The sequence below is a fragment of the Thermothelomyces thermophilus genome, chromosome 1 (assembly GCF_000226095.1).
Source record: "Thermothelomyces thermophilus ATCC 42464 chromosome 1, complete sequence".
NCBI classification, from domain to species: Eukaryota; Fungi; Ascomycota; class Sordariomycetes; order Sordariales; family Chaetomiaceae; genus Thermothelomyces; species Thermothelomyces thermophilus.
The window spans coordinates 4896572-4922108 of NC_016472.1; the positions used below are offsets into that span (position 1 = coordinate 4896572).

A 25537-nucleotide genomic window follows, 5' to 3' on the forward strand; every position below is an offset into this window, starting at 1 on the left:
ATGGTGGACGCATCATTTATTAGGAAAGATAATATGCATATTGGCGTTGGTTGAGGCGCGGGTTGGTTCAGATTTATGATAGTTTGTGTGGCGTTTGGGGGGGGGGGGGGCATGAGATGATGCATTTTTGAACCACAAGTAGTAGAGACGCATCTGTTGCTTTCTTACCTAGCACATGCTCACTCACAAATATCGAACCAAGCCTATGACTCCGGCGCGTCATAGCAGCCTCAGATTTGACTGCTTGTTGTCGTATTTGGTATTGCCAAATACTCCGTGATGCAGGTGGCTTCCCGATTTATCAAAACTGTTTTTGGTCGAGATGGCCTGGGCCGAAGGGGAGTGGGGCCGCGTTGTTGGTTTCCCCTAAGTGGTCACGGGGTTGCGCGTCGAACTCCAGACCCACCAAACGCGTTGGTGCCTGGCTGATTTGCCTCTGTCAACAGCCCCAGGCGCGACCCTCCCGAGACTTGCGGCCTTTTCTTCGCCTTCAATCTTTCCACACGCGACACACAGCGAAGCTGCACTGTGAGGATGTCTGGACGTGAAGAGTACGATGACTCGGCCAATGCCGAGGAGATGGGTCAGACTGGGCCAGGCGCGCCTACCCCTCTTTCGGCGCTGGAGGTGAGCCTTGATATGCTCCACGCCAACTGGCGTGTTCCAGGAGTCGGCCAAAAAGCCACTGACCTTTCTGATATTTAGGGGGTCGCCGGGCTTACCAAGCGTGATATCCAAGCAATTGTCGAGGCGGGCTACAATACGGTCGAGTCGGTCGCCTACACACCACAGCGGATGCTGGAGCAGATCAAGGGTATCTCGGCGCAGAAGGCAGCCAAGCTCCTCGCCGAGGCTTCCAAGCTTGTCCCGATGGGCTTTACCACGGCAACAGAGATGCATCTGCGACGCAGCGAGCTGATCTCCATTACCACGGGTTCAAAGCAGCTGGACACGCTGCTCGCCGGCGGCATTGAGACGGGTAGCGTGACCGAGATCTTTGGCGAGTTTCGGACAGGAAAGTCGCAAATTTGTCACACTCTCGCTGTAACATGTCAATTGCCATTCGATATGGGTGGCGGCGAGGGGAAGTGTCTTTACATCGACACAGAGGGCACTTTCCGCCCCGTTCGGCTCCTCGCCGTTGCCAATCGCTACGGGCTCTCCGGCGAAGAGGTCCTGGACAATGTTGCCTATGCACGCGCTTACAACTCGGACCATCAGTTGCAGCTGCTGAACCAGGCAGCGGCTATGATGTGCGAGACCCGCTTCAGCCTGCTCATCGTTGATTCTGCCACCTCGCTCTACAGAACAGACTTCATTGGCCGTGGCGAACTGAGCTCGAGGCAAACGCACCTTGCCAAGTTCCTGCGGACTCTGCAGCGACTTGCCGACGAATTCGGCATCGCCGTCGTCATCACCAACCAGGTGGTATCCCAGGTCGACGGCGGCCCTTCTGCAATGTTCAATCCCGACCCCAAGAAGCCGATCGGTGGCAACATCATCGCACACGCCAGCACGACGAGAATCAGCCTGAAAAAAGGCCGGGGCGAGACGAGAATTGCAAAGATTTACGATAGCCCGTGCTTGCCAGAGGGCGATTGCCTGTTCGCCATCAACGAGGACGGCATTGGCGACCCGAATCCGAAAGATTTGGAGAAGGAGTAGAGGATGAGCTGACTTGAGGCTGTAGCTGTCCTCGTCTCCGGAGCTTGAAAATGTTTGCTTTGACATGACTGTTTCATGATGCATGGCAGGTGGTTATGGAGCAACCGCGATACAGCATAGGAGGTTCTGTTGGTCTTCGGAGTTAGCTAGGTTATGAATAATGGGCTGGAGTTAGATGGTAGCTGTTTGTTTGTGGCATACTCAATTCATGTCTAAGTCGCTTGGTTCCTTTGGGATTGGAGCGTGATGACGTGCCAGGAAGGAGAAACCAAAGAGCGCCGAGACCCACTACCGTCGTTACAGTTACATACTTGTACGGGGTAACGTTAGCGTAATCCGTACTTGTAAATCCGTATAGTACGTCCGTACATATTACAACCTCGAGCGAGCACAAGCAAGGGTGCTGTGAGATCAAAGCTCCCCGCCAAGGTGCCCTGCAAAGGCGGCCAGAATTCTGCCATTTGCAGCTTCAGACCGCGTCTGCACCTCGACCAAGCCGCGACTACAGCGCCAGCCCCGTCAATAGTCCCCCAAGAACGGCACACGGGGCTAAGATGGCATCAAGAGACTTTGAAACACTCTACAAGGAGACGCGACTCAATCTCGAACCCGCGTCGCAATCGCTGACGATCCAGGTCCGTGTCGCACCACAGAACGCCTATGGGCGATCGAGCTCAAATCGGGGCGGCGCCTCGGCCGACGACGAGAAGGGATACCGATCGAGAAGTTTGGCGACAGCGTCTTCCATTTACTACCGGAACCACGGTCACTCTCCACGATCCTTCTTGTGGCGAGTCCTAGAAAACGGGACCGTCCTCAGCCTTCGCGTGGCCGATGTTCGCAAACAAGAGAAGGAGGCGGATGCGCCGTTGATTTTAAATCTCAGATTTCCGGTCGCGATTAGGACACCCTGCATTGGCTTTGGCGATTACCCAGACAACGATTTGCTCTGCGTCTATGTCATCGATCACTCCAAGCAGCTGTGGTCGCTCACACTGCGACCGGATCACTTCCGGAAAAGGATCGCGACCGACGGGGGGCTGGGCGATGCTTGCAAGTCGTACTCACCACCAGGATTTGGGTTCAAGCACCCGCATAGATTGGCAGTCGTCAACCCGGATCAGTTGATAGTTACCATGCATGATGGTGGCATCCTGAGACTCGACAGGAACAGATCCTCTGACAGTGAGTCCCCGATTTCCTTCCTAGCTTTGTTGCGGCCAGCCTGCAAGACACTGACCCGTCTTCAATAGCAAACGGAGGCACATGGAGAGAAACTATCTACAATGTCGCGGGATGGGGCCAGAGTCTCCGGGGATTGGTCCCTTTCCAACGAAACCCGACGGTCAGATACGACAAGATCAACATGGAGTTGACGGCCGCCGCTTCTACAGCAGTTACGGCAATGGGCCACTCCGGGACTGCGTTCCTATTCACCATATGTCTCGATCACCGGATGAGAGTATGGGATGTGGGTACAGGCCAGATCCTGTACACCGGCGACATCTTGAATGCGATGCGCGACCCACAAGACGTTGGAAAGTGGACCGTTGATCCATCACAGGGCAATTTGATCCGGATAATGGAGAACGGCCGCGGCCAATGCTTGGTGGTAACATACTCACCCGTCGGGGCCGGCGAATTCAAGTTCTGGAAGGTAAAGGCGAACGACCAGGGTTCGCTTCACGTGGCGGATTGCTTTCCGGACGCCCATTTGATCCCGCCGAGCCCGTCGTCTCTGGATGTGTGGATCCTCGCGGATTTCGCGGTGACCCAGCAGCCGGAAGGACCAGAGCTGTGGACGATGTGGAAGAACAACACCAGCTACCGCGTGTACAGGCTGCAGGTGCGGCCCGAGGACGGGACGAGCCCTTTTGATGATGGTTGGAAGGCGGTCCACGTTGAGAACACGGTACCGGCGGTGCGCGCGTCTGGACCTTGGAACCCGACAGACTCGGCTGAGAAATGGCTTGATCTCATCTTCTTCCCTGGCCGCTTCTCCAAGTCGACGCTCGAAACGGCGCTGGCGATGTACGAGAAAGGGCTGGGAACCTACAAGGAGACGGGCTCGAAAACGAGCAGAAGTCTTGCAGAATCCATATGCTCCGTGCTGGGGTCCACCACGACACTGGACCGGAGCTCAACAGGGGTTGCGGATTACGATCAATTCAGGAACACGAGCGAGACGCAGTGGATGCGCTTCTGGCGCCTCCTGCTCGAGCTCGATAAACAACGGGGCGAGGCGCTTTCGTTGGTTTTCGACCCCGTGGATGGTATGATCTGGGTGGCCTGCGCCGACCTGGTTGCTGCCGTGAGGCAGTGCAGTGACCTGGACCGCGTTTACCACAACCTTCACTCCCTCGAGAAAAAGAACGAGGACGTTGCCGCCCTGATATCTGCCGGTCTAACCTTCGTCGACAGTTTCTCGGACAGCATGTACCAGCTGAGCAGGTCTGCCCTGAGAGCCGAGCTATACGATAATCCGACCCTCTCCGATAGCGAACGCATGCAGCTCTTCTTGGACCGCGCCGGGTTCTGGCCTTCGGTTACGGACGAAGACTGTGCCCAAGTTATGGACACTCTTGGCCAAAACTACCAAATGGTGACGGCGCGGCTCTACGAGGATCTGTTTGACCTCATTACTGCTACAAGCGAGGCGAACTCACAGGAGCTCCGGGAGCCATTCACGGGCTTTGGCCGCAAACTCGTTGTCCGTGCTGTGCAGGAGACCATCGAGCTTCATTGGCAGATCCTCTTCAGCCAGCTCATTCTCCTTGTGCACATGGAGTTCGACATCGAGAGCGAGGACGCGTCCCCTCTTCACTCGCGGTTTGAGGTCGGCTTAGTCTACCGCCGCCTTATTGAGGCGCTCCGAAGACTCGAGCACTTGAGATGGATGGCAAAGACGGAGCTCAGCTTTTCAGCACCAAAGTCGGGGGCCTCGGGCTCCTCTTCGCCCGTGTTAACCAAGCGCGGCCAAGACGAGAACAATACCAAGACGGCTCTGGAGGGGCTGACTGGGCATCTCTTCGGGCTCCCGGAGAGCAACAATGTGCCGCTCCTTTCCAGCATCACAGACCTCGTCCTGGACCTCTGCGCTCCCAGTAGCACAACTGTCATTCACACATGGCTGCTTCAGTGCTCTCTTTTAAAGCACGACCGGCCGGACCTCGCGCTGGAGCTGCACCCCTTTGCCGACCAAGATGCCTTTTCCACCTACGTTCAAGGCCGCGTATTCCTCGCGCTCAGGGATTACGACACGGCTTCCCTCTACTTCAAGAAGGCGGCCATCGGCCTGAGCATTCCGACCAAACACTTTGACAGACACAGCGCAGGACTTCTGGATGATACCGAATGGAATCTCCTGCACAGTGGTCTTCCAAATTACTACGTGCACATCGTCAGCCTCTACGACCGACAAAAGGCTTACTCCCACGTCATAGAGTTCGCCCGCCTCGCGTTGCAGTTTGTTCGACAAGGTGGCAGCAGCACCAATCACGAAACCGCAGGCCTCAGGACCGAAATGCTCAGTCGCCTCTTCACCGCGGCCACTTCCATATCGCACTTTGAAGAAGCTCACTCGGCGCTTCTTTCCATGGACGACGAGGCCATGCAGAAATCCTACTTGCGCCGGCTCGTCGAGAAAATGTGCGAGACGGGCCAGAGTTCCGAGCTGATCACGCTGCCCTTCTCCGGTCTGCAGACCAAGGTTGACGATATTCTCGTCGAAAAGTGCCGAGCCACGCGCGACGTGCTCAACGGCGTGCCGTACCACCAGATCCTCTACGCCTGGCGCATCAACCACAACGACTACCGCGGGGGTGCCGCTATCCTCCTCGACCGGCTGCAAAAGCTGCGCCGTGCTGGCGAGGGAGACAAAGTCATCGCCAACGAGCATGGAAACGAGGACGCTCTGGACACGCAAGTCACGAGACAGTACCTGCTGCTAATCAACGCACTGAGCTGTGTCCCGCCACAGGAGGCGTACATCCTGGAAGATGTACTCCCCGGCGACGGCCGAGGAGGCGATGATGCAGACGGCGATCGAAACGGCGGCAAGGCAGGGGATGATTTGGAGGCAGACATAGATGAGCTCGAGAAGAAGCTTGACGTGGAAGGGGGCGCGGACGCAGCCAAGGGTGACGAGATGGCGGCCGAGGAAGATGCGGCGCTGATCGAGAAGATGAAGAGGTTCTCGACGCGGAATGGGCAGAATTTGCCGGCCAGGCGGTTGCTCATGCTTGCGGACCTGCGGAAGCAGTACCAACAGGAGCTGGACAGGATCGTGGCAATCCAGAACAACCAGTTCGGATTCGGCGCGGAGGACGATCTTATGGACTTGGCCTGAAGGATTGGCTTGTGACAGCAACGGAGAGAGTAGGGAAGATGGTGGAAGGTGAAGGGAATGGGTACGATTCTGTAATGATATTAGTCTAGGGGCTCGGCGTCCCGCAAACAAGATGGGTATATCCTGATGATGCTTGGTGCGGTGAAGATGAACTGGGTATGTTTCACGTAGAGATTATCTCGGGAGTGGAGGGGATAAGTGAAGGTGGTCGACCATCTCTGAAAGATTAGAAACGAAACACGGTCTCTTGGATGCCCGAATCGATTAACGCCATGCCCATGCTGCAAAATTACCCACTCTTCCCGCTCGCATACAACCCGCGAACAACCGCAACGTTACTATGCCCCCATGTTCGGCTTTCAGGTAAACATCATGCCGGAAGTGCCCTAACCTCTTTCCCCTGTTCTACAGGCGGATTCGGCAACGCTGCTTGTTCCTGACCGTTGGACACTTCGGGTGCCTGCCGATAAAGAATAATTTCTGACTGTTTGAAGTACCTCCTCGCGTCTGGTGAATGGCATTAGCCATGGGAATCGCAAGTGAGGGGGAACATGCGGGGTATTAACCGTGGACGTACCTTCATCAATCAGCACCAGGCTCAGGTAGTATCTTGTAGAGAACTTCTTATTGACGTCCCGGAAGGTTGGGGTGAGATCAAAGCCGCCCAGGAACAGTCGGATGGGGATGGTCTCTCCACGTGATGGCGAGCCATCCATGATCTGTCGACTCGCTGTCAGCCCACTGGCCCCCCTTCCCCGAGATAAATAACACGTCCAAGCAAAAAGGAGACAAACCTCAAACCGCACTAGCGTCTCGCTTTCATTGTATTGATTCGGCGCCGCGCCCGTGGTCTCGCGACGGATGATGCTGAGCTCCATATGCTTGATCTTGAGGCGCACGAGAAGGAAGTAGATGCGGCCGACAATAACGTCCTTGAGATGGTACTTGCTCTTGCTGTACTCAAACTCGATATGAAGGCAGTCCTCAATGCCGACATCCATCTTGATGCTGCTGTTCAACTCGGGCGGCATGCGGTAGTTGTAGACCCAGATGTCCTTCTCGCGGATCACGTCGGCCATGCGGCGGGACACAGTGACGCGCACAAAGTAGCGCAGCTTGACGTTGATGCCATTGTACGACTCGTACTGTTTCTCGACGTTTTTGAAGTTGAAGTCGAAGGTTTGCGGGTGTTGCAGCTCGCCCGGCGCGGCGAGCTCTTGGTTGAGGGAGAGGAACTCGTAGTGGTTGCCCCGGTCGAAGAACATTTCTATCCGCCGTTGGCAGCGTCAGCTAAAAGTACGAGCTCCCCGGGGAGCAGGAGCGCGCACCTATTGTGCCAATGAATTGCACCTTGATGCCCGTGTGCTCTAACCGCTTGCCGTCCTTCGGCCTCACCGTCACGGCACCCTTGACCGACTCGCCGTCCATGTATAGCGGAGCCTTCTCTCTCCGGTTCTTGTCGAGCTTGACATCGACCATTGACCGCTCGTCGGCATCGTCCAGGACGATGTCGATGTCGACCGGGGTCGCGAAGAAGTACGACATCATGAGCCTAGGCTGGAGAGGGGTTCTAAACGCGATGCGCCGGGGCCGGAATCACATGCGCCAAAGGCAAATAACTCGTCGAGGTTGCGGTCCTGGTGAGCGAGAGCCGCGGTTCGCCAGGCGAACGCAATTGCGTGTAGGTAGCTAGTGGTTTGCGGTACGTTCCGGTTTCGCGACGGGAGGAGTTTGGCTCGTGGTGTATGAACCACTGGCTACTGGCTTGGACCTTACTTGTAATGTACTGTACATACAGTACACTCCTCAGCGAACCTAGACGTTGAGAAGCTGCGGCTGCGCAATCAGAGAGTGGGCCAGCGCCTTGGCACCTCGCGGGGTGGGGTCCAGTCCGTTGGATGGCCGTGGGCTGCGTCACCTCAATTGCACTGCGAGACAAGTCCCGAACATACCTACAGTTACGGATCCGAGCGGCCGGTTTTCTGTTCGGGCACGGTATGTCCGATCTTGGTTATTGCCCGGGCGCCCAAAACCTCGATTACGTTTTCAAGACGGGACGTAAGTGAATGCTACTTCTAGACCTACCTCGGATTGCCAACATCTGTTGACCTTGGCGAACCGGCTCTCAAGGCCGGCCAAGGGGGCTCTCGAATGGCCAACTCTTGAATGCGACATTCACATCACCGCGGACGATAAGGAGCACAATGTCGTACGGTCATTGACTGTTTTGGGACGGTTTTTACTCTACTGCTCGTAAGCAGGAGGGTCCCTAAGGTATTTATGGACTTTGGAAGGGACCCCATCCTTCCTGCCAAACCGGAAGCAGCAGGACTGGTTTGACAGTTTTCGTCAGAACCATCGCCCTACATGCGTGGCAGGCAGGTTCTGTCTTCGCGCTGCCAAAAAGTACAGTTTGTGGCCGGATTGTCCTTGTTGTCATCGAGTGCTGAGCTTTTGGAACTTGTCAAGATCGAATTCTTTTTTGTATGTTCAATAAAGTTGGAGCAATGTATCCGCAAGTATACAGTAGGTACGGAGTAGGTGACTTTGCGAAGCACAGACCGGGCCGGCTCCGCTTTGCTCCAGCCTCCACAGTTTTGGCCAATCGCAGTGGCTCTCCTCCTCTGCCCTAACAGAGCTTCGAAGCCGACCGGCGCACAACTCGAATTAATCCGGGGGCCGCAAAATCGACGTTTTTTCACGGGCTTGCATACAACCCCTTCGCCCACCTCGACGACGAAGCAACACCTCACCCCTCCTCACGTCCAGGTCCAAACGCAAAGATGCGCTACATCCACAGTGAGGAGACCCTCGAGGTCCCCGAGAACGGTACGTTTGCCAATCCCAGCCCGGTGTCCCGTCCGAAGAAGACAATGGAGCGAAAAGAGTTCGACCGGCGTGATTCGCGATCGACGAGACCGACACCGACAAAGTCAGCCGAGGAGGATGCGGACACGTTTGGGGGTGGTTTTCCGGAGAGAAACACGCGTGGCATTGTCGTCGGGGAGCTGCGGAACCGCGAGTAGCTGACTTAGCGTTCGACTTACAGTCAAGGTCTCGATCAAGTCGAGGCTGGTCACGGTCGAGGGCCCGCGCGGCAAGCTCACCAAGGACCTGAGCCACATTGCCGTTAACTTCTCGGTCGTCAAGAAGAACGTTATCGGGATCGAGATCCACCACGGTTCCCGCAAGAACGTTGCCGCCCTCCGCACCGTCCGCACCATCATCAACAACCTCATCATCGGCGTGACCAAGGGCTTCAAGTACAAGATGCGTTACGTCTACGCCCACTTCCCCATCAACGTCAACGTTGAGAAGAACAAGGAGACGGGCAACTGGGAGGTTGAGATCCGGTACGTGGGCAGTCAGCGAGTCTCTTGGGAGGAAGGACCGTTCGGAGGCAGAGGGCTTCAGGGCGGGCCGGACCGTGTGGGATCTCAGAATCGGAACGAGACTGACTTTGTACGTGCTCTAGGAACTTCATCGGCGAGAAGATTGTCCGGAGGGTTATCATGCGGCCCGGTGTGGAGGTCGAGATCTCGAAGACCCAGAAGGATGAGCTAATCCTCACCGGTAACTCGCTTGAGGATGTCTCGCAGAGCGCCGCCGACATTCAGCAGATTTGCAAAGTGCGGAACAAGGATATCCGGAAGGTTCGTACAATGCAATGCAGGCCAACACAGCATGGTTTTGAAGCCAGCTTCAGACGTATCTGGGCTAACACGGAGCGCAGTTCTTGGACGGTCTCTACGTCTCGGAGAAGGGCAACGTGGTTGAGGAGTGATGGACATGCGGCCATGGGTTTCTTTGTGCTTTATGGGTCTAAACCGGAGTGGCAAGGGGTCAATTGGCATTTGCATGTTTTGTAGCGCAAAAAAAAGTCGCTACTGCAAAATGGGCAATCTTCTGAACCACAGGTGTTGGGTGCATACCAGCATCCCTTCTTCTCAGAGAACACCTTCGCTCTATCGAGCCAATGATCACAACCATCCGGCCCACAAGGTTCACAGGCTCGTTCCCAACCGATGGTACAGATTTTTTTGGGGGGAGGGGGGGTGAACTCAGGAAACGCGTCGATACCTCGAAACTCCAAGCCAAAAAGATTCAATTGCAACACCAGGGCGCTAAGGACAGTTTGAGAATCCGGTGACGGCGTTTGACGAAAGGGACGACCGATACCGTGGAAGCACACTCTGGTTTCTCATTCCTGCATGGTCATCATCTCCACTCTGTCATTCATTTCTCGTCTGTCTTCTGCTGTCAACAATAAAAATATGCCTCCCGCGTCTGCGATGTAAATGCTCATCAACGAACAGCCCTCATTTCTTCGCAGATCTCATCTCATATGCCTGGTCATCTCTTCATTTCCTCCATCATTTGCTTCATCATCATTGATACCCGCCGTTACCGTCGCTCACTCCAGCACGTGAGCCCGAGTACGGATTATTCCATCCCATCATCTCTTGTCTGCCGTGTAAAAAAAGACAACTCCATAGAACGCCACATGTATGCGGTGGTGAAAAACGGAGTAACTCCGAAGATATATACTGGAAAGGGGTGGGAAGCATGTATGTATGTACCTTCGTCGCGACGTCTTGAAAGAATTACAGTCGCTGGATGAATCGCTGTTCTCATCTTTGGTTTCGTGGTGGCGTCCACCAATCAAATCAATCAATCATCATGGTCTGGGGGACCGTTGCGACCTTGTTGATGGCGGTCTCGACCTCGACACGCGGGTGTGGGTGTGGGTCGTCCGCGTCACTCTGCTTGGGGTCCTGCTATGTCTTGTGTGGCGGGTTCGTCTGTCGCTGCTTCTCGAGCCTGTCGGGGGTGCATTAGCCAGGACTGTCTTGGACTTATTATAAAGGTTGGGGAGGACAGTTCGGGGGTTTGCTTACTCGGACTGGTAACGGTGTATGACTCGGACGAGTAGCTGCTGCTAACGTCGCTCCTGATCCTGGTTCCGCTCCTGGTCCTGCTCCTGCTGCGCACCTCTTCCTTCCTCTTTTCCCTCCTCAGCCCCAGCAGCAGCGCCAGCATGCCGAGGAAGGCACCCAGGCCCAGCAAGCCCTTGCCCTTGCTCTTCTCCTTCCGCGCGGCCGCCGAGCTGGGGCGACCGCCGTACCACGAGCCGTGGCTCTCTCGGTGCGCGTGCGAGCCGCGCCGTTGGTAGCGCTCCTCTTCGGAGGTCTCGTCCTTCTTGCCGAGGCCAAAGATGGCGAGTAGGCCGTGCCACAATCCGCGGGCCACGCAGCACGCGCAGATGAGCAAGAGCAGGGCGACGCCCGCGATGGTGCCGACGACGATGCCGGCGATGGCGCCGCCGCTGAGCCCGCCGTCAGAGCCTCCCGGGCTCACCGCGCCTGTCGTGGTCGAAAAAGCACCCGAATTAGTCGCTGTTGTCGCCGTCGCGGTCCGGGTACCGCTTGTCACCCGGTATGGCGCGCTGAATCCGGTCGTGAGGGTCTCCTCTCCGCTAGTCACGGTGGTCGGTTCCGGCTCGGGCGCGGGCCCGGCGCCGGGGTTGGCCACGCAGTGGTCCTCGCTCGCGCAGTACTGCCAGCTCGCGCAGCAGATCTTGCCGCAGGCGATCCAGCCCGACCCTTCGGGGGGCACGCACTCCTCGGAGCCGGGCGGGGCGGTCGTGGCCGGGATCCAAGAATCGTAAGTGCTTGTGAATGTCTGGGTCAGGGTCCACGTCGTCGTGAATCGAGCCCAGCCACCACCCGCCGTTGACGAACAGCCGGCATATTCGCCGTATGTGTAGCACTCCGTTCCCTCCTCGCAGCAAAACATGTTGTTGTAACCGCAGTACTGATGGCACCCGCGGGGCATGAGGTAGCCATAGCCGGCCGCATGCAAGTCGTCTCTAGGGTAGGGGTGGGCGACCGCATCTCGCGCAAAGCTCGCGAACAGGAGCCATAGCGCGGACTTGGTGCCCAGCTTCGATATTTGGGGCTCCATGTCGGCGCGAGAGCTGGGAAGGTATTTGCCCGGAGCCGAAACCGGCGGTTTGTGAAGACCGGCACGGTGCGCCGGCGGTGACCAAACTCCCGAGACGGAGCCCGGGGGGAGGGGGGTGTCCCGGAGCAGGTGGAATGGTTGTCGGCCAGCAGAGTGCTGTTAGGGTGGCTGCAGATAATGTCGGCGCAAGTATAATATTGTTCAAGTCGCTTCGGCCAGCACCCGAGGATCCCAGCTCGACACTCAGCGCTCGGTCCAACCCGTCGGAAGGGTTCGTCGGTCGGGTTCCAGGATAATGTTGTCTGCTGATGCCGCAAAGCACCAGCCTGGCGGCGGGGTCGAAGGTGGTCGCCGAATGCGAAACAAAAGTTGAGGTTCTCAACGTAGAGAGGGTAAGAAAAAAATAATGTTCCAGGCTCGGGAAAAGAATTACCAGGGAAAGGTAAAACAGGGAGGGTCTCTGCACGGCGGGATTTATTGCAGCCAAGGTTTGGTCAATGGCTGGGACGCCGAAGCAAGCCCGCGTGGTCGGGCGTGGTGGTGTTCCCAACCTCCTCCAAAAATTGTCGTGACTTGATGCGCCCAGCCTCTCGGATTTTCACGCGCTTTCCTCTCTGGGTGGTCCACGACATCCCCAGTCACAACCAAAGTACACTAAGGACCCCTGCTTGCCTCGGCTTTTAAGGTCTCGATCGATTGGCGACCGATTTCCTACCCGGCAAATCCAGAGAGGACCCTTCCTCTTGTTCCTGGTTCTGCTGCTGTTGACCGACTTGGCCCCTGGCGGCCACGGAGGGTGCAGCTAGAGTGACGCATGGCAGAGAGGATGTGGTACCGTCTGAGTTGGCAAGCTGCAGGCGCTCTGTTGCTCCGGGACGGCTGACTGGCCCGATTCGTTCCCGTTGTTCGTGAACGATCCATCCGTACGGGCTTACACTCGAAGGGCTGGCCGCCCTTTCACAGCTTCCCCAGCTGCTCTCTGCCCCGCCATTGCTGAGACCCTTGGACAACCGTCGGCTGCATCTAATCGCCACCATCCCTGCTGCTACCCCTGCCGCTAGCCAGGCCAATGCTCCCCTTGTTCGCGTGGGAGCTCGCCGTCTTGGCAAGCCCTCGTCAACAGGAGTCTCCAAAGCGTCATTGTGCGGGAGACAGGAAGGACGCCCGCAAAAACTGATGATGGAACATTCGATTGTCATCGACGCACAGCGCGCCTAGTGTAGCTCCAAACTTCCGAGGCCCATCGTCGAGTCCTGCGGCTCGGCAATGTGAAGACAGTACGAAGCCTAAGGAGTAAAATCGTGTTCTGCGGTGTGTTGGCTGCGCAGCGTAGCAGATCAGCTCAGGTAACTACTCAACGTACATACGCCGTAATGTATGTACGGATTACATACGCATTCCTGTACGCAGGGGAGGAGGTCGCGGGGGTGACCATAATGGATCGCGAGAGCGTGTAATTTGTAAGTTGCGGATTCGTTGCGGCACTTGTTGGGTTTGTTCTTGGGGGATTAACTAGTTTTCGGCGGGAGAGCCCGCCCACAGTGCACAGCAGTTAGTTACGTAACTGGGGTTGGCCGCCTTGCTCGGCCCAAGCCACACCTGCGAGGCTCCAACATCCAACCGGCGACCAAGCGACTTTGGAGCTTCTGTTCAAGCCCTCAACGACCGACAGCAGAAACCAGCCTGCACCATGTTCCTGGACCCTCCGACATATTTGGCGTCGCTGCAAGGCAACATCCGCCAGCGGCCAATTCCTTGGGAAGGCGCCGTGCGCGCGGGCACCTTGACCGAGGACCAACTCGCCCGCATCCGCGCCGTCGACAAGGTCAAGCGAGATGTGCGCAAGCAGATTGTCGAGGACGACCTGGACGGTTATCGCATACTGTTTGTGGGCGACCCGGGAACGAAGAGCGTTCTCGAGTCTGCCTCGAAGCGCCAGGATGTGGTGCAGTACATCCTCGTCCTGCTAGGCGACCTGCTCGAGAGTGCGTTTGTCTGTCCTGCTCGGTCTTGACCCCCTACCGGGCCAAAAGCGACTGACTTCGTGGTTCGAAAAAGGCGTACCAGCGCTCGCCAAGGCTATCATCCGGGCCGGCGACCCCTACCGATACTTCCTCCCCCTCCTAGCGCGCTCTTCCAACCCCGACGATCCGATCCCCCTTCTTACTTCGACGGTACTCGTCAGTCTCATGGCTGGATCCAGAGACGAATCGGCCACCGCGATTGATACGGCCCTTCCCGTCATATTCAGCTACTTGTCATCCCTGACCAAGAACTCGGATGCTGGGCTCCAAGACATTGGCGTACAGGAGTACTCGTCCCTCCTGTACGGGGCAGCGCCGAGGCGGCAGTTTTGGAAGCAGAGGAGCGAAACGGTCGCCCCGCTAGTTGAGATTCTCCGAGCGGCGGCTGGCGTCGGTAACAAGGACGCCTCCGCCAGCCTCTGGAGCGGCACGGCGGGGTCGACTGGCAGCAGCCTTGGGGGCTCCCTCGGGGGCGGTGTTGGCCTCCAGCTCCTATACAGGGTGCTGCTGGTAATGTGGCAGCTGAGCTTCGAGTCTGCCTCTATCGGTGATGATCTTAACGAGTAAGTTGGCCTTCCTCCTTCTCTCTCTCTCTCTCTCTCTCTTTCTCCCCCCCCCCCCCCCCTTTTTCTCTCTCTGGGCGAGGTCACCGAAGCTAAATAAATATCCCCCCCCCCTTTTCAGTGAGTACGACATCGTCCTGCTCTACACACAGCTCCTCCGCCTCTCGCCAAAGGAAAAAACCACCCGCCTCCTCGTCTCGACGCTCCTGAACCTCCTGATTCACAACCAAAACACGCTCCTCCCCACTGCCGTCCTGGCCCGGCTCCCCTCCCTGCTACAGAATCTCAAGACGCGCCAGTTCGCCGACCCCGACCTGCGGGAGGACATGGACCGGCTCCGCGAGCTCCTGGACGAGTACACCAAGACCAAGACGACCTTTGACGAGTACGTGGGCGAGCTCAACTCGGGCCACCTGCGGTGGTCGCCGCCGCACCGCAACGCCGTCTTCTGGGCCGAGAACGCGCGCAAGATTGTCGAGTACGAAAACGGCGCGCTGGTGCAGCGCCTGGCCGAGATCATGAAGAAGCCGTGGGATAACGACAAGGCCGTGCTCGCCATCGCCTGCAATGACATTGGCTACCTCGTGCGCGAGGTGCCCGAGAAGAGAGGCCAGCTGGAGCGCCTGGGACTCAAGACGCGCGTCATGGAGCTCATGGGCGAGGCGGACGAGAATGTGAGGTGGGAGAGCCTGCGGGCGCTCGGCGGGTGGTTGCAGTACAGCTTCGATACGAAGTAAGGGGACTGGACGTTACCAGCGACCGGGGGGAGATAGCAGCCTAGCATTTGTGTGTGTGGTTGGCGGTTCATGTCTGTTTTTTTATCTGTTTACCCGCTTGGGCGATGATGGCCTGTGGCCTTGTTTTCGAGACGACAACATCGGCATCTGGAAATGGCACTTAGACTGGCTCGAGTTCGGTCGAACTACTTGTACCTTACTTGTAGTTGAAATACATTTTGGCGTGGGCTCTGCCTTTTCTTATCTGTGGATTTGTCTCATTAGGAAATTCTGCAGCAATCATCAAGCACATTTTGGCCATGCCGGCAATCTAGGAGAGGCAAACGGTCCAAGTTCACACAGGTAGTTACCTATATATACAGTAGATACCTACCCCATCGTATAAGACTGATTTGGAATGCGGCCATCGGCCCCGCCCTTAGTTATCTTATCAAATCTCCAAGCTGCTCTTCTCGGCTGTAAGTCACTGTTCGACATCATTCCGAGACCTTCACCAAGATCTGAACCCAACTCAAACGTGTCGAAACAAACCGCTCACGTCACTTCGTTTTGTCAAAAGACCTCTGATTTCACATTCTATCTCACAGCGTTTTTACCTTGTAAGCTCTGGTTCGAAATCGGCCACCATGGTCAAAAGAGTACGTGCTCCTAACTCTCAGAGACGAGTTCATCGCTTTCATGAGTTCTTTACGCCACATCACTGACAACTTGACTTTCTTACTTACTCCCTTAGGTATACTTTCTCGTGCATGGCGGCGTGGTGCAGGGTATGGCACATCCGTTCATTTATCCTTTTTCTTCTCCTCTCGTTTCTTTTTTTCCCTTTTGTTTTATGATGATTCGCAGAGTAGAAACCAAGAAGATAACGAAGATGAGTGAACCAAGCTAAACCGAGATGATTTTGCCCTTTGACACACTAGGGGTTGGCTTCCGGTATGTTTGTTTCACCGTGCTTCCAGATCCAGTCCACGCCCAAGTCGATACACCGGCTTCCATCTGTCAACGAACATCTCCGCTGACCGGCGATTACATATGTACCCAGCTACTTCACTCGCCACCGGGCCGTCGAGCTCAATCTGACCGGTTGGGTGCGGAACACGGATAACAACAAGGTAACTTCCCCCCTTTCAAACCATCATGATCACTTCCCGTTCAGCCGAAGCTGATAATACCATACCCCACTGTCAGGTCGAGGGCGAAGCCCAGGGCGAAGACGATGCCATTGCGACCTTCCTCAAGCACATAGACAACGGGCCACGGCATGCCCACGTGGTCAAGCTGGACAAGGAGGAGAGGGAGCCGGTGGAGGGCGAGACCGAGTTCGAGATTCGCCGGTGAGCATAATAGGCTGGCAATGACCCGGGCGGTGCTGCGACGGAGGAGGACTGCCGGATGGCATCCGGATGGAAGAGTCCGTTGCATCTGGTATCCCTTACGACAAGTCGAACCTAATAATAATGTATGCACATCACATGTAGGTACGGTAGCACGGACTTAAGGAGAGCGGTACAGTTCTCTCGAGCATAGCAGGAACCAATGTGGGAAACAATCCGCGCCGCGTGTGAGCCCGACAAGCCCCTTCTTGAGAACGGGAGGAAGCCCGGACAAATCATGACAGAGTACTTGATAGATATCGATATTCGCTGATTGAAGCCAACCCATCCGCGCCGCCGCCCAGCCGAACTGTGCTTATGCAAGATCCCCTAGATTGCCCACCCAAATGCAATTCAAGCGTTACCCATCGACCCGTTAAGCTTATCCGCCGATTCGCTCGTCCCGTCTTTGACTCCCCTCGTCCCCACTCATCATCATTCATGGACCCGAGTACTTCCCGCCAAGTTCGTGAGCCTAAGCAAAAGTCATTTGGATCTCCTTCTCTTTCCCAAACTCCTCGTCATCGTCCGCCCAAGGATCCGCAAGCGTGATATTGGGTACCGTTTGAACCGACCTGAACTCAGGCCGAGCCGGGGTTCCATCGTCACCATCGAGGAAACCACTGCCTGACGAGGATGGAACCGGTGGAACACCCCACGCGCCCGTCGAAGTAGAGGGCGGTGATGCCGGCTTCTGGCCACGTTGTTCGCCGTCAAAACTGGTATCAAACATCCGTATCCCGTCGTCGTCTTCGTTGTAGTCGTGATATAGGCTAGGGTTGTTACCGTAGCCGTACCCGTGGTAGAGGCTGCTGCCGCCTTCGGCTCTGCTGGCTGGGAACGTGGATGTACGATCTCGGGATGGGGTTGGCTCGTGAGAGGAGAACCGCCCGTACGAGGACGGTGTGTTGTCATTTGACGACGATGACGAACGGGGTCTGAGCTCGACACTCTTGGATTCGCGGCGACTCTGGCGCGGAGCCGTCTTCGGCGGTGGAGACGGGCCTGAGTTGAGGTCAAGTTTTATGGGCGGCAGGGTGCTCTTGATCTCGCGGACTTGGAGCAGCTCCTCGTCGACGCCCCCATCTTTACGGTTCTGATTTTCCTTGGCGATCTCGGCGCGGATGGCGTCGACGTCGAACAGCACACCGTGGTTGTTGCCGTCCTTGTCTTCGGTCTTACCGCCCTTGCCGCCCTTCGTGTCCTCGTACACCTCCCACTCCTGCTTCTGTGGCGGCTTCTTGCGCCTGAAAAAGCTAAAAGCGCCGCCCTTGCTTCCTTTCCCTTCCCTCTCCAGCTCTTTCCGCGCCTCCTCAATCTCGCTTATCAGTTCGCGCTGCCGCTCCCTATAGTTTTCCGGATCGGGGTCTTCGATCTCGGTGAACTCGTCGCTCTCGACCAGCCAGCCGCACTCCCGCATGAGGCGGGGCATGGCCATCCGGTAGTCCATGTGGCCGACGACAAACTCAGAGACGTCCATATTCTCTATTCCGGGGATGTCCTCGATGGCAGCCAGCCCGGCAACGCGACGAATGCCACCATTCGTCAGCCTGAACAGGTACCCGAGAATCCAGTCGTTGCGGTTGTACCCGTTGACGAAGCGGCCGGACACTACGGAGCGGGCGCGCAAGTACTCGTCCTTCTTGACGACAATAGGGCTGCCGAAGAGGTAGACGTTCTGCACGAGCCCAAACGCGCCCTTCTTGGACAGCTCCTGGAGGCACGAAAAGATGACTCGGCTTCCGAGGGAATAGCCAACGAGGGTGACCGGGCGGGTGCCCAAATTGCGGTCGATGAGCGAGTCTGCCAAGATTAACCCGGCCATGGTGGCACGGTCAAGGGAGACGGCCCAGGGGTTGTCGATGAGGTAGGCCAGTTTGCTGAGGACGACGGGCACCTGGAGGGCTGCCATCAGAGCGACAAGGATGGTGTTACCCAGGACTTGTTGGAGACCTTGCGTGAGAGCCTTAACGCGCGCCGTTAGACCATGCTCCTCTGCCATGGATGCCGTCAAGTGGCCACGAAGTTTTAGAGAGGGAAAAAAAAAAAGGCAAAAAAAGAATTACTTACCTCGGTCGCAAGAATGTTGATGGTATCACCCATGGTAGTCAGCATCTCGGGCTCCCAGAGGACCGAGTAGAGGTCGCCCATGACCGGATCGACGGTGCTGAAGGGCAGCCGGACGTCGTCGACCTTGCCCGTCATCCATCCCGAGACGGTAACGATGAGGTTCACGCGCTTGTTGTTGTGTAGCGGCCGGTACTCAAACGTCTTGACGGCCCCCGTCCTCCTGTTCGCCGCCCGCACGCCGATGATGCCGCCCGACGCGGCCGCGCTCGAGGTGATGATGGCAGCGCCTCCAGCGCCGGCGAGGAAGCCGCTGGTGCCGCCGATGCCTATTGTCGTAAAGCCGGCCGCCAGACCCATGCCGATGACGGGAGCGAGCAGTCCTGCAGACAGCCCGATCACCAAGCCGCCGCCCACCGTAGCAAGGCCCATCATTACGTAACGCCTCTTGAGGGCCATCTTCCGGCGGTTTTCCATATGCTCGTCTTCATTCCAATTCTCCGTCTCTGCGTTCGCCTGCATCTCGAGCGCGTCCGTCACCTTCTTCTCGAACCGGCAAATGTCGAGCCATGATATGTCGAGGTCCTTGGCGACTTTTTCTAACAACAGCCTTGACCTCGCGTCGTATATGGAGTCTGCAATGAGCACCAAGAACAGGTCGCACAATACGGTCCATCGGATGTCTATATCGATCTTTTGGGTGGTGGGCATTTGTGACGGCGTCTTGACGGGCGCCGTGAGCTCCGAGTCGTCCTCCGCCGCGTAGGGAGGTGGCGGGTCTGCAACCTGGCCTCCCCCCGCTGGGCTCGCAACCGAGGCTGGCCGCGACGAACTCGGGCTGGAGACGGATGTTCTCCCATCCTGCTCCGCCATGGGGTTCCGTACGCGTGCGTTGGCCATCAGGACGGGGGTGAGGTCTTTGGGCATCACGCCGTGTGAGCTCAGCTGCTCAATCATGATCTGCTCATCCGAACTGATGTCCATGTGGGAGTAAAGCCTGATCATCATCTTCTGGCTCCACATCTTCATGCTCTCGGCCGCCAGGGTAAGCTGTTTCTTCGATTTCGAGGAGGCTTGGGCTAGATCCTCGGCATCCTTCAGCATCGACGAGAGCTCGAGCCGAGTCAGCCCCACGTAGGCGACCCTCTGACCCTCCGTCAGGAGTTCCTTGGTGGCCTGCAGCTGGCTCACAGCATCGCGTTGCGTGTCGTCGTCCAACGCGCTCGTCGTCGTTCCGCCGCCATCCTTGAAGAGGTACTGGGTATGCTCATCCATGCTCGTAGCAGACTCGGCGTCGTCATCCAGCAGCACCTTGGTATACCCCTTGCCGGCACCTCCAAGCCCTGAATAGCCGTACGTCTCATCCTCCTCCTCGACGTATTCCTTAGCGACCAGCTTATTGTCGTCGTCGTAGATGTCATACGGGGCATACGCCGGCATGGGCTTCCATTCGCCTTCATCATCGTCCTTCTTTTCCGGCTTGGCAGCAGTGAGCTGCTGGTGGGAGAATTCAGATGTCCCAAGCGCACTCGTTCTCTTGCTCGCGTCGGCTCTCTCTTCGGCCGTCACTGGCTCCGACTTCTTGGCTTCGGCCACGGCCTGGTCTTCAACCTTCGCGGCCTCCGCAGACGCCTCTTGGTCCTTCGGTGCTGGGCTGGCCGTCTCGGCAGCGGCATGCTCGCTTTCGGACACAGCTGCAGCCGCCCGAGAAGCATTTGCCCTTCCGGTGCCGTCGGCGGGCACCGCGTCTTCAGGACCTTGCTTACTCCCCCCTTCAACGCCATTCTTTGTGTCCCCCGAGCGCCTGTTACCTGTCGTCTCTTCGGCGGGCTTCGCCGCTTGTCCAGCTCCTTTGGTTGCGCCGGCCTTGGTCGTCTGGCGAGGACCATCGGACTTTGCGGTAGACGTTACCGGTGTTTCATCCTGTTTTGCTGTCGTGTATGTCTTTACAGGGAGACCGAATTCGTCGTATTCAATGGTCATGGCGACTGTTGGTTTGGGCTGTTCTGACTTTGCATTCGCAGAGGACGTCGAGGGCGAGACGGGTTGAGCGGTGCCAGCCGAGGCCCCGTCACCACTCGGCATAGCGGGCTGCACTTAGAGATGGGTATCTGCCGAGCGCCGCCGCGATCGGCCGTTCGAAGCACTTGGGATATGATAATGATGGTAGAAATCCAATGGTCACAGGAGGCGGATTCCCGGTACGGATACCGTCTCAAACATCACGCAGAAAGAGAACCCCTGGTTTGGGGGGTTGTTTCCTGGTTTTAGTGGACCCAAGCGCCCTATCGAACACCACTCGGAGGTGCCACGCCACTACCAAGGGCCCTTTTCAAACTAACCTAGTACAGATCCGATATGGAAGTGTTCGTCTCTTCCTGGGGTACATACACCATACGTTGACTCCAGGACAGAAATATCTGTTGGGGAAAGTACAAAATGTTTCCCGGCTCAGCATTATCTCATCTTTCGAAGGGAACTCCCTCGCCATCGCAACCTGCAGCTTGGGCGTGTGTGTACTGTACAGTATGGATCGCACAGAGCGTTGGACTGCTTGGCGATATACGGATTACCCACTATGGTAACGGGGAAAAGGCGCCACCCCACTGCTCAAAAGACCTGTGGATGCGGATTGGTACCTTTTGCCCCGTTAAGCGTTGGGGCACCATCGGGTGCCTGGAAGCTAATGCGGTACTTTAGTTTGGGGATTATGTATGTACTGTGGTACATACACGGCACTCCGCAATACCGTGCATGCAGGCAGCATTGTATGCCAGTTTCATGAAAGATATCTATGAGAACTAAAGAAAAATAAGCCCTCTTGAATGATGGTACACCTGTCAGCTCAAGAAACAGCTAGACGTCCCCACCCACCGCACTGAAGTCTCAATCTGACTTAGGGTGCCGCGACCTCACGTCCCTGCAGGCTGAGCGGGCGCCGTCTCCGATTGTCCCGCTTGCTCAGCGTTACCACTACCGCCCCCGCTCTCACCACTGCCCATACCGCCCTTGGATTTCTTGCGCCGCTTCCTCTTGGCCTTCTTCTCCGTCGGGGCCTCTATCGTACCTTCTTCTGCCCGAGGCGGTGCCGTGGCTTTGGGCTTTGGTGGGGGCACCGCGGGCGTCTTCTTCTTGGGCTTCTTGACTGACAGCGGATTCGGTCCTTTCGGCCCGTACCTCTTCTTCTTCTTCTTCTTGGGCTCGTCGTCTCTTCCCGCTCCACCCTTCTTCTCGCCATTGCCATCCCCTTCAGCGCCCGAATGCTCGTCATCGGACTCGTCTTCTTCCCTCTTCCTCTTATTGGGGCGCCTTATGATGCCGTCCAAGAACCTGTCCCTCCCGTCAGCCTCCATCGTCTCCGTAAATAGCTCCAAGAGTGACCTACTTGGACCGTTCTTCCCTTTCCATGGCCCGCGCCGATGCTGAGGACATGGGCTCGAGTATCTGCCAAGCTCGTCAGTCACTCCATTCACACACTTCAGGTGAGCGACTCGTAGCTTACCATTACGCTCCTCCGAACGTACATCAGTGGTGTGGGAACTACTGATCGTAACCTGTCCCTCTGCGACCCAATGTCAGCCCGACTCATTCCGGCCAAGCGACAAACCGATAGAGGGCGGGGATGAGAAAGGGAGAGGGAAGGGAGAGGGAAGGGGGGAGGGAGAAGAAAGCGGCGAGAAGGGAAAAAAATTACATACCAGCCACTCATCCTGCGTCACCACCACATACCGGAACTTATTCTCCCCCTTCCCCTTCGGATCGACGACCGAGAGCATACACTCCCGTTCAGTAAGCGGGTCCTTGTCCATGAGATGGCCGCACCGTCGCCTCTCAAAGGTCTTTGCCCTGTCAATGGCAGCGACCACGGTCGGGTCCCGATTCGGGCCCATGTTCTTTGCGTACAGCGCCCTCTATGGGCAGAGCTCGTCAGCATCCGCTCTCACAAAGTGACAACAGGACGGCAAAGAATTTCCCCCCCTCCTTACAATGCAGCATTGTGTGATCATGGGCTTCACCGCCTTGGTCGACAGCGTCTTCTCAAACAGGTTGATCAGGTCTAGCTTCGTTGTGTCGAGGAGGACGTCGCTGGTGATGAGTAGCTGGTATGGCTGGCGAAACCCAAGCAGCTCGAAGGATCGCATGAGCTTCTTGTACTGTTTCGTGCGCTTGCCCATGGTGAGAGAGGCGGGCGCCCTGAGGCCGAGTACTTATGTGCGTGAATGCGGTTGTCGGTGTGAGCGAGAGGGACGCCGATTTCAGAAAATAAGTGAGTAGTATCCACGCTAGGTTGAGATCATTTGCGTGGAGCTATTTCCTAAATAAGTGCTGTTTTTTGAGATCGATGGATGACCTCTCAGAAGGTCTTGTTGCTTCATCGTGAACAAGTCCGAAAAATTTCCAGGCTATCATTGGATGCCCCACCACATAACTACTTGCAGCTCCCGCAGGTCAAGCTTTCATTCAGCCTGCAAAGAAGAGCCCCACTCACCAGCGGGTTCCAAACCCGTCCTCGCGCAGCCACCCCATGTTGGAAACGAACTTCACGTGCAAAAGGAGCTACAGATGAGGACCCCAGAGGCGCCAGATGCGTATTATTGACGGAACATCTATGCTGAATCCCGAATTACCTAGTCCCTGAAAACCGACGCCCCAAGTCAGACAACACCGAACACCAAGCTCCGCCGCCCCTGCGCCCCCTTTGAGCTGCAATTATTCCCGAGTAAATTCCCAACAAAACCAGTCCAACAAAGGTCTTTGACAGCCGCGTAGAGCTCTCTAGAGAAGAAAAGACTACAGAGTTAGAGCAGCCTTGGAAAAGCTGCAGTTACCCGAGCCGGCTCGCGTCCCCTGGGCTCCGTTAAGCCCAATGTAGTGCTTAGAGCTGTTATCCTTGCTTTGGCGCATGGTTCCTCCTGCATATCGCTGCTACGACGCTGATATCGTCCAGCTTGCCTGGTAATTCCCGACGGCTGTCAGCAAGGAGGTCCAGTCACGACGATCCCGCGTTTTGGGGATGTTAATTAACCTACCACCGGCGCTAGCCAGGCCCTCCTCGATCGCGTGTTCCATGAATGGGCTCTCGGCAAACGGATCCACTGCGATGGTCCTCGCAGCCTCCATCAACTCCTCCGCCACGAACCCCATTCCACTGTCATCCTTCACCTCTTCCTCTTCTTCCTCCCCCAGATCGAACTTCACCCGCGAACTCAGGGCGCGAGGGCAGTCCCCAGCCATCCACCTCTCCAGGCTGCTGCTCACCTTCTCCACAATCTCGTGTGCCCACAGGTTATCAATGACCCCGTCCGACATGGCGAGGACAACGTCCCCCTCGCGGAGCGGCACTTCGTCGACCACAGCGCACTCGCGGGGCGTGTCCGGGCTGTTGGTACCCAGTTGCCGCGGGCAGTCGAACCAGTGCCACTGCTCGGCCGACTTGTATATCAGCTCGCGCGTGGTCGGGCGAATGACCATGATTTGGGAATCGCCCAGGTTGGTCACGTAGAGGAGTGGCTCGAAATCTCCGGCTTCCTCGCCGTCCGGACCGGGCCCGCGGGTGCTGTCGTTGCTGGTGGATGGGGTTGTCACACGACGGTAGTGCAGTTGCGCCCCGGCTGTTGTGGTCGTGCCCTGCCAGTCATTCGGAGGGCTCGTGGCTTCGATGGTCTGCTCGTACGCGCGCTGAAGGTAGGCCACCGGGTCCGGGCGGTAGGAGTCGCCGTGGTCGGCTGCGTCCTGGAAGACGGCGGTGGCCCAGAAATGGAGCATCAGTCGTGCCCATAGGCTGAGGTTCGAGTACATGTCAGCAACGCGCCCGCCCCGTCCTCCACCCCACGCTCACCCATAATGCTCTGCCGCGAGGTGGGTACGGGCATACTCACCCAGCGTGGCCTCTCGGCCGCGTACTCCACGCGCCGACCCCGTCGTTGGCGCAGATGAAGTAGTCGCTCGCAAACACGGCGTCGTCGCCGTTGGTAAAGCCTTGTATCAAGTGACCGTCGACATACGCCCTCCGGCGGTCTCTACTCCGGTCGTGGGTGCTGAGTGGGTCGCTGAAGGAGCCCGATGGTGGGGAGAGGAAAGGAGGTGGAAATGGGCGCGGCGTGCGCTTTGCAAACAGCGCGATGCCAGTGTCGAAGCGAAATGGAAATTTCGAAAAGACCGACGAGTCCAGCTTGCCGTTCTCATCCAGGGGCGGGGAGGTGGCCGCCCGCAATGGCCGCGATGGGTTCGCAGACGGGTACGCTGATGGACCGCTTTGGGAAAACTGCGACGCGCAAGATACCCGGTGTATCTGCGACGGCAACACGCCCTTTAGCCGACCATGTTGGCGGTGCCATGACGCCGTTGACCGCTTGGTTGAGACATGGGTTGTGATGCCGGACTGCGAGACCGAGACCGTTGGCCGCAATCGCGCATACAGAGCTGGGGCTGGCAGTTGAGCAGCTAGGCCTCTCATTCCAGTGGCGCGCGCGCGACCTGAAGAGCCGTGGCGCTGGCGGGCAGCATTCGAGTAATCAGATGAGCAACGGCACGGCAAAACAAAAACAAAAAAGAAAGCTGCTGCAAAGAATGCTAAGCTTCACAGCATACAAGAGGCACAAAGTGGCCCGGAAGGGTACTGTACCAAGGAAGAAGACGCCTAAGCTCGCTATCTTATCATCATCGGACCCCTGTGTCCCGCCACCTTCTGGGAAGGTGCCCGGGACTTGCGAGCGCTCCATTACGACCTAGGCACTCCTTACAATACGGATTACACTATGGCAAAGTTCGTATAGATAGCTACCTACCTTACATA

The 25537-nt window shown here is 57.1% G+C and overlaps 10 protein-coding genes across 10 annotated transcripts; 5 read left to right on the forward strand and 5 right to left on the reverse strand.

Moving 5' to 3' along the window:
* The first annotated feature begins 1446 nt into the window (after positions 1 to 1446).
* MYCTH_2313757 (uncharacterized protein) lies at positions 1447 to 1885 on the forward strand. The gene has a single exon (XM_003659485.1). The coding sequence runs from the start codon at positions 1459 to 1461 to the stop codon at positions 1663 to 1665; it is 207 nt and encodes a 68-aa protein (XP_003659533.1). The 5' UTR covers positions 1447 to 1458; the 3' UTR covers positions 1666 to 1885.
* Positions 1886 to 2087: 202 nt separating this feature from the next.
* Positions 2088 to 6206, forward strand: MYCTH_2296711 (uncharacterized protein). The gene is made up of 2 exons (XM_003659486.1): positions 2088 to 2850; positions 2919 to 6206. The coding sequence occupies exons 1-2, from the start codon at positions 2220 to 2222 to the stop codon at positions 6011 to 6013; spliced, it is 3726 nt and encodes a 1241-aa protein (XP_003659534.1). The 5' UTR covers positions 2088 to 2219; the 3' UTR covers positions 6014 to 6206.
* An 18-nt stretch (positions 6207 to 6224) lies between these two features.
* MYCTH_2296713 (uncharacterized protein) lies at positions 6225 to 7842 on the reverse strand. The gene is made up of 4 exons (XM_003659487.1): positions 7342 to 7842; positions 6808 to 7280; positions 6591 to 6732; positions 6225 to 6520 (listed from the first exon to the last, which is right to left on the reverse strand). Exons 1-4 carry the CDS (start codon positions 7559 to 7561, stop codon positions 6384 to 6386), a joined length of 972 nt encoding a protein of 323 aa, XP_003659535.1. The 5' UTR covers positions 7562 to 7842; the 3' UTR covers positions 6225 to 6383.
* Positions 7843 to 8737: 895 nt separating this feature from the next.
* MYCTH_2313759 (uncharacterized protein) lies at positions 8738 to 10224 on the forward strand. Its single transcript, XM_003659488.1, has 4 exons — positions 8738 to 8842; positions 9063 to 9366; positions 9489 to 9666; positions 9747 to 10224. Exons 1-4 carry the CDS (start codon positions 8797 to 8799, stop codon positions 9795 to 9797), a joined length of 579 nt encoding a protein of 192 aa, XP_003659536.1. The 5' UTR covers positions 8738 to 8796; the 3' UTR covers positions 9798 to 10224.
* Positions 10225 to 10676: 452 nt separating this feature from the next.
* MYCTH_2296721 (uncharacterized protein) lies at positions 10677 to 12180 on the reverse strand. Its single transcript, XM_003659489.1, has one exon. The coding sequence runs from the start codon at positions 11975 to 11977 to the stop codon at positions 10772 to 10774; it is 1206 nt and encodes a 401-aa protein (XP_003659537.1). The 5' UTR covers positions 11978 to 12180; the 3' UTR covers positions 10677 to 10771.
* Positions 12181 to 13527: 1347 nt separating this feature from the next.
* MYCTH_2296723 (uncharacterized protein) lies at positions 13528 to 15749 on the forward strand. Its single transcript, XM_003659490.1, has 3 exons — positions 13528 to 13962; positions 14036 to 14564; positions 14686 to 15749. Exons 1-3 carry the CDS (start codon positions 13668 to 13670, stop codon positions 15299 to 15301), a joined length of 1440 nt encoding a protein of 479 aa, XP_003659538.1. The 5' UTR covers positions 13528 to 13667; the 3' UTR covers positions 15302 to 15749.
* A 30-nt stretch (positions 15750 to 15779) lies between these two features.
* On the forward strand, positions 15780 to 16936 carry MYCTH_2296724 (uncharacterized protein). The gene is made up of 5 exons (XM_003659491.1): positions 15780 to 15939; positions 16035 to 16068; positions 16222 to 16234; positions 16344 to 16413; positions 16490 to 16936. Exons 1-5 carry the CDS (start codon positions 15928 to 15930, stop codon positions 16637 to 16639), a joined length of 279 nt encoding a protein of 92 aa, XP_003659539.1. The 5' UTR covers positions 15780 to 15927; the 3' UTR covers positions 16640 to 16936.
* A 38-nt stretch (positions 16937 to 16974) lies between these two features.
* Positions 16975 to 20992, reverse strand: MYCTH_2296728 (uncharacterized protein). The gene is made up of 2 exons (XM_003659492.1): positions 18745 to 20992; positions 16975 to 18640 (listed from the first exon to the last, which is right to left on the reverse strand). Exons 1-2 carry the CDS (start codon positions 20824 to 20826, stop codon positions 17150 to 17152), a joined length of 3573 nt encoding a protein of 1190 aa, XP_003659540.1. The 5' UTR covers positions 20827 to 20992; the 3' UTR covers positions 16975 to 17149.
* Positions 20993 to 21490: 498 nt separating this feature from the next.
* Positions 21491 to 23148, reverse strand: MYCTH_2296730 (uncharacterized protein). Its single transcript, XM_003659493.1, has 5 exons — positions 22728 to 23148; positions 22440 to 22652; positions 22244 to 22303; positions 22127 to 22185; positions 21491 to 22071 (listed from the first exon to the last, which is right to left on the reverse strand). Exons 1-5 carry the CDS (start codon positions 22914 to 22916, stop codon positions 21654 to 21656), a joined length of 939 nt encoding a protein of 312 aa, XP_003659541.1. The 5' UTR covers positions 22917 to 23148; the 3' UTR covers positions 21491 to 21653.
* Positions 23149 to 23312: 164 nt separating this feature from the next.
* Positions 23313 to 25355, reverse strand: MYCTH_2296734 (uncharacterized protein). The gene is made up of 3 exons (XM_003659494.1): positions 24621 to 25355; positions 23772 to 24523; positions 23313 to 23694 (listed from the first exon to the last, which is right to left on the reverse strand). The coding sequence occupies exons 1-3, from the start codon at positions 25196 to 25198 to the stop codon at positions 23627 to 23629; spliced, it is 1398 nt and encodes a 465-aa protein (XP_003659542.1). The 5' UTR covers positions 25199 to 25355; the 3' UTR covers positions 23313 to 23626.
* Between the last annotated feature and the right edge of the window lie 182 nt (positions 25356 to 25537).

Bases quoted from the DNA above. Each gene is read 5' to 3' on its own strand.
- MYCTH_2313757 (XM_003659485.1), top strand. From the start codon at position 1,459: ATGTTCAATCCCGACCCCAAGAAGCCGATCGGTGGCAACATCATCGCA.
- MYCTH_2296711 (XM_003659486.1), top strand. From the start codon at position 2,220: ATGGCATCAAGAGACTTTGAAACACTCTACAAGGAGACGCGACTCAAT. The intron at 2,851-2,918 runs GTGAGTCCCCGA...CGTCTTCAATAG, and splicing joins CAGGAACAGATCCTCTGACA to CAAACGGAGGCACATGGAGA.
- MYCTH_2296713 (XM_003659487.1), bottom strand. From the start codon at position 7,561: ATGATGTCGTACTTCTTCGCGACCCCGGTCGACATCGACATCGTCCTG. The intron at 7,281-7,341 runs GTGCGCGCTCCT...AACGGCGGATAG, and splicing joins GCAATTCATTGGCACAATAG to AAATGTTCTTCGACCGGGGC. The intron at 6,733-6,807 runs GTTTGTCTCCTT...GCGAGTCGACAG, and splicing joins AGACGCTAGTGCGGTTTGAG to ATCATGGATGGCTCGCCATC.
- MYCTH_2313759 (XM_003659488.1), top strand. From the start codon at position 8,797: ATGCGCTACATCCACAGTGAGGAGACCCTCGAGGTCCCCGAGAACG. The intron at 9,367-9,488 runs GTACGTGGGCAG...TACGTGCTCTAG, and splicing joins AACTGGGAGGTTGAGATCCG to GAACTTCATCGGCGAGAAGA. The intron at 9,667-9,746 runs GTTCGTACAATG...CACGGAGCGCAG, and splicing joins GGAACAAGGATATCCGGAAG to TTCTTGGACGGTCTCTACGT.
- MYCTH_2296721 (XM_003659489.1), bottom strand. From the start codon at position 11,977: ATGGAGCCCCAAATATCGAAGCTGGGCACCAAGTCCGCGCTATGGCTC.
- MYCTH_2296723 (XM_003659490.1), top strand. From the start codon at position 13,668: ATGTTCCTGGACCCTCCGACATATTTGGCGTCGCTGCAAGGCAACATC. The intron at 13,963-14,035 runs GTGCGTTTGTCT...GGTTCGAAAAAG, and splicing joins GCTAGGCGACCTGCTCGAGA to GCGTACCAGCGCTCGCCAAG. The intron at 14,565-14,685 runs GTAAGTTGGCCT...CCCCCTTTTCAG, and splicing joins ATCGGTGATGATCTTAACGA to TGAGTACGACATCGTCCTGC.
- MYCTH_2296724 (XM_003659491.1), top strand. The intron at 16,414-16,489 runs GTAACTTCCCCC...CCCCACTGTCAG, and splicing joins GGAACACGGATAACAACAAG to GTCGAGGGCGAAGCCCAGGG.
- MYCTH_2296728 (XM_003659492.1), bottom strand. From the start codon at position 20,826: ATGCCGAGTGGTGACGGGGCCTCGGCTGGCACCGCTCAACCCGTCTCG. The intron at 18,641-18,744 runs GTAAGTAATTCT...GCGCGCGTTAAG, and splicing joins TCAACATTCTTGCGACCGAG to GCTCTCACGCAAGGTCTCCA.
- MYCTH_2296730 (XM_003659493.1), bottom strand. From the start codon at position 22,916: ATGGGCAAGCGCACGAAACAGTACAAGAAGCTCATGCGATCCTTCGAG. The intron at 22,653-22,727 runs GTAAGGAGGGGG...CTCTGCCCATAG, and splicing joins TGATCACACAATGCTGCATT to AGGGCGCTGTACGCAAAGAA. The intron at 22,186-22,243 runs GTAAGCTACGAG...CGAGCTTGGCAG, and splicing joins ACGTTCGGAGGAGCGTAATG to ATACTCGAGCCCATGTCCTC.
- MYCTH_2296734 (XM_003659494.1), bottom strand. From the start codon at position 25,198: ATGAGAGGCCTAGCTGCTCAACTGCCAGCCCCAGCTCTGTATGCGCGA. The intron at 24,524-24,620 runs GTGAGTATGCCC...CTCGAACCTCAG, and splicing joins CGGCCGAGAGGCCACGCTGG to CCTATGGGCACGACTGATGC. The intron at 23,695-23,771 runs GTAGGTTAATTA...GGGAATTACCAG, and splicing joins GGGCCTGGCTAGCGCCGGTG to GCAAGCTGGACGATATCAGC.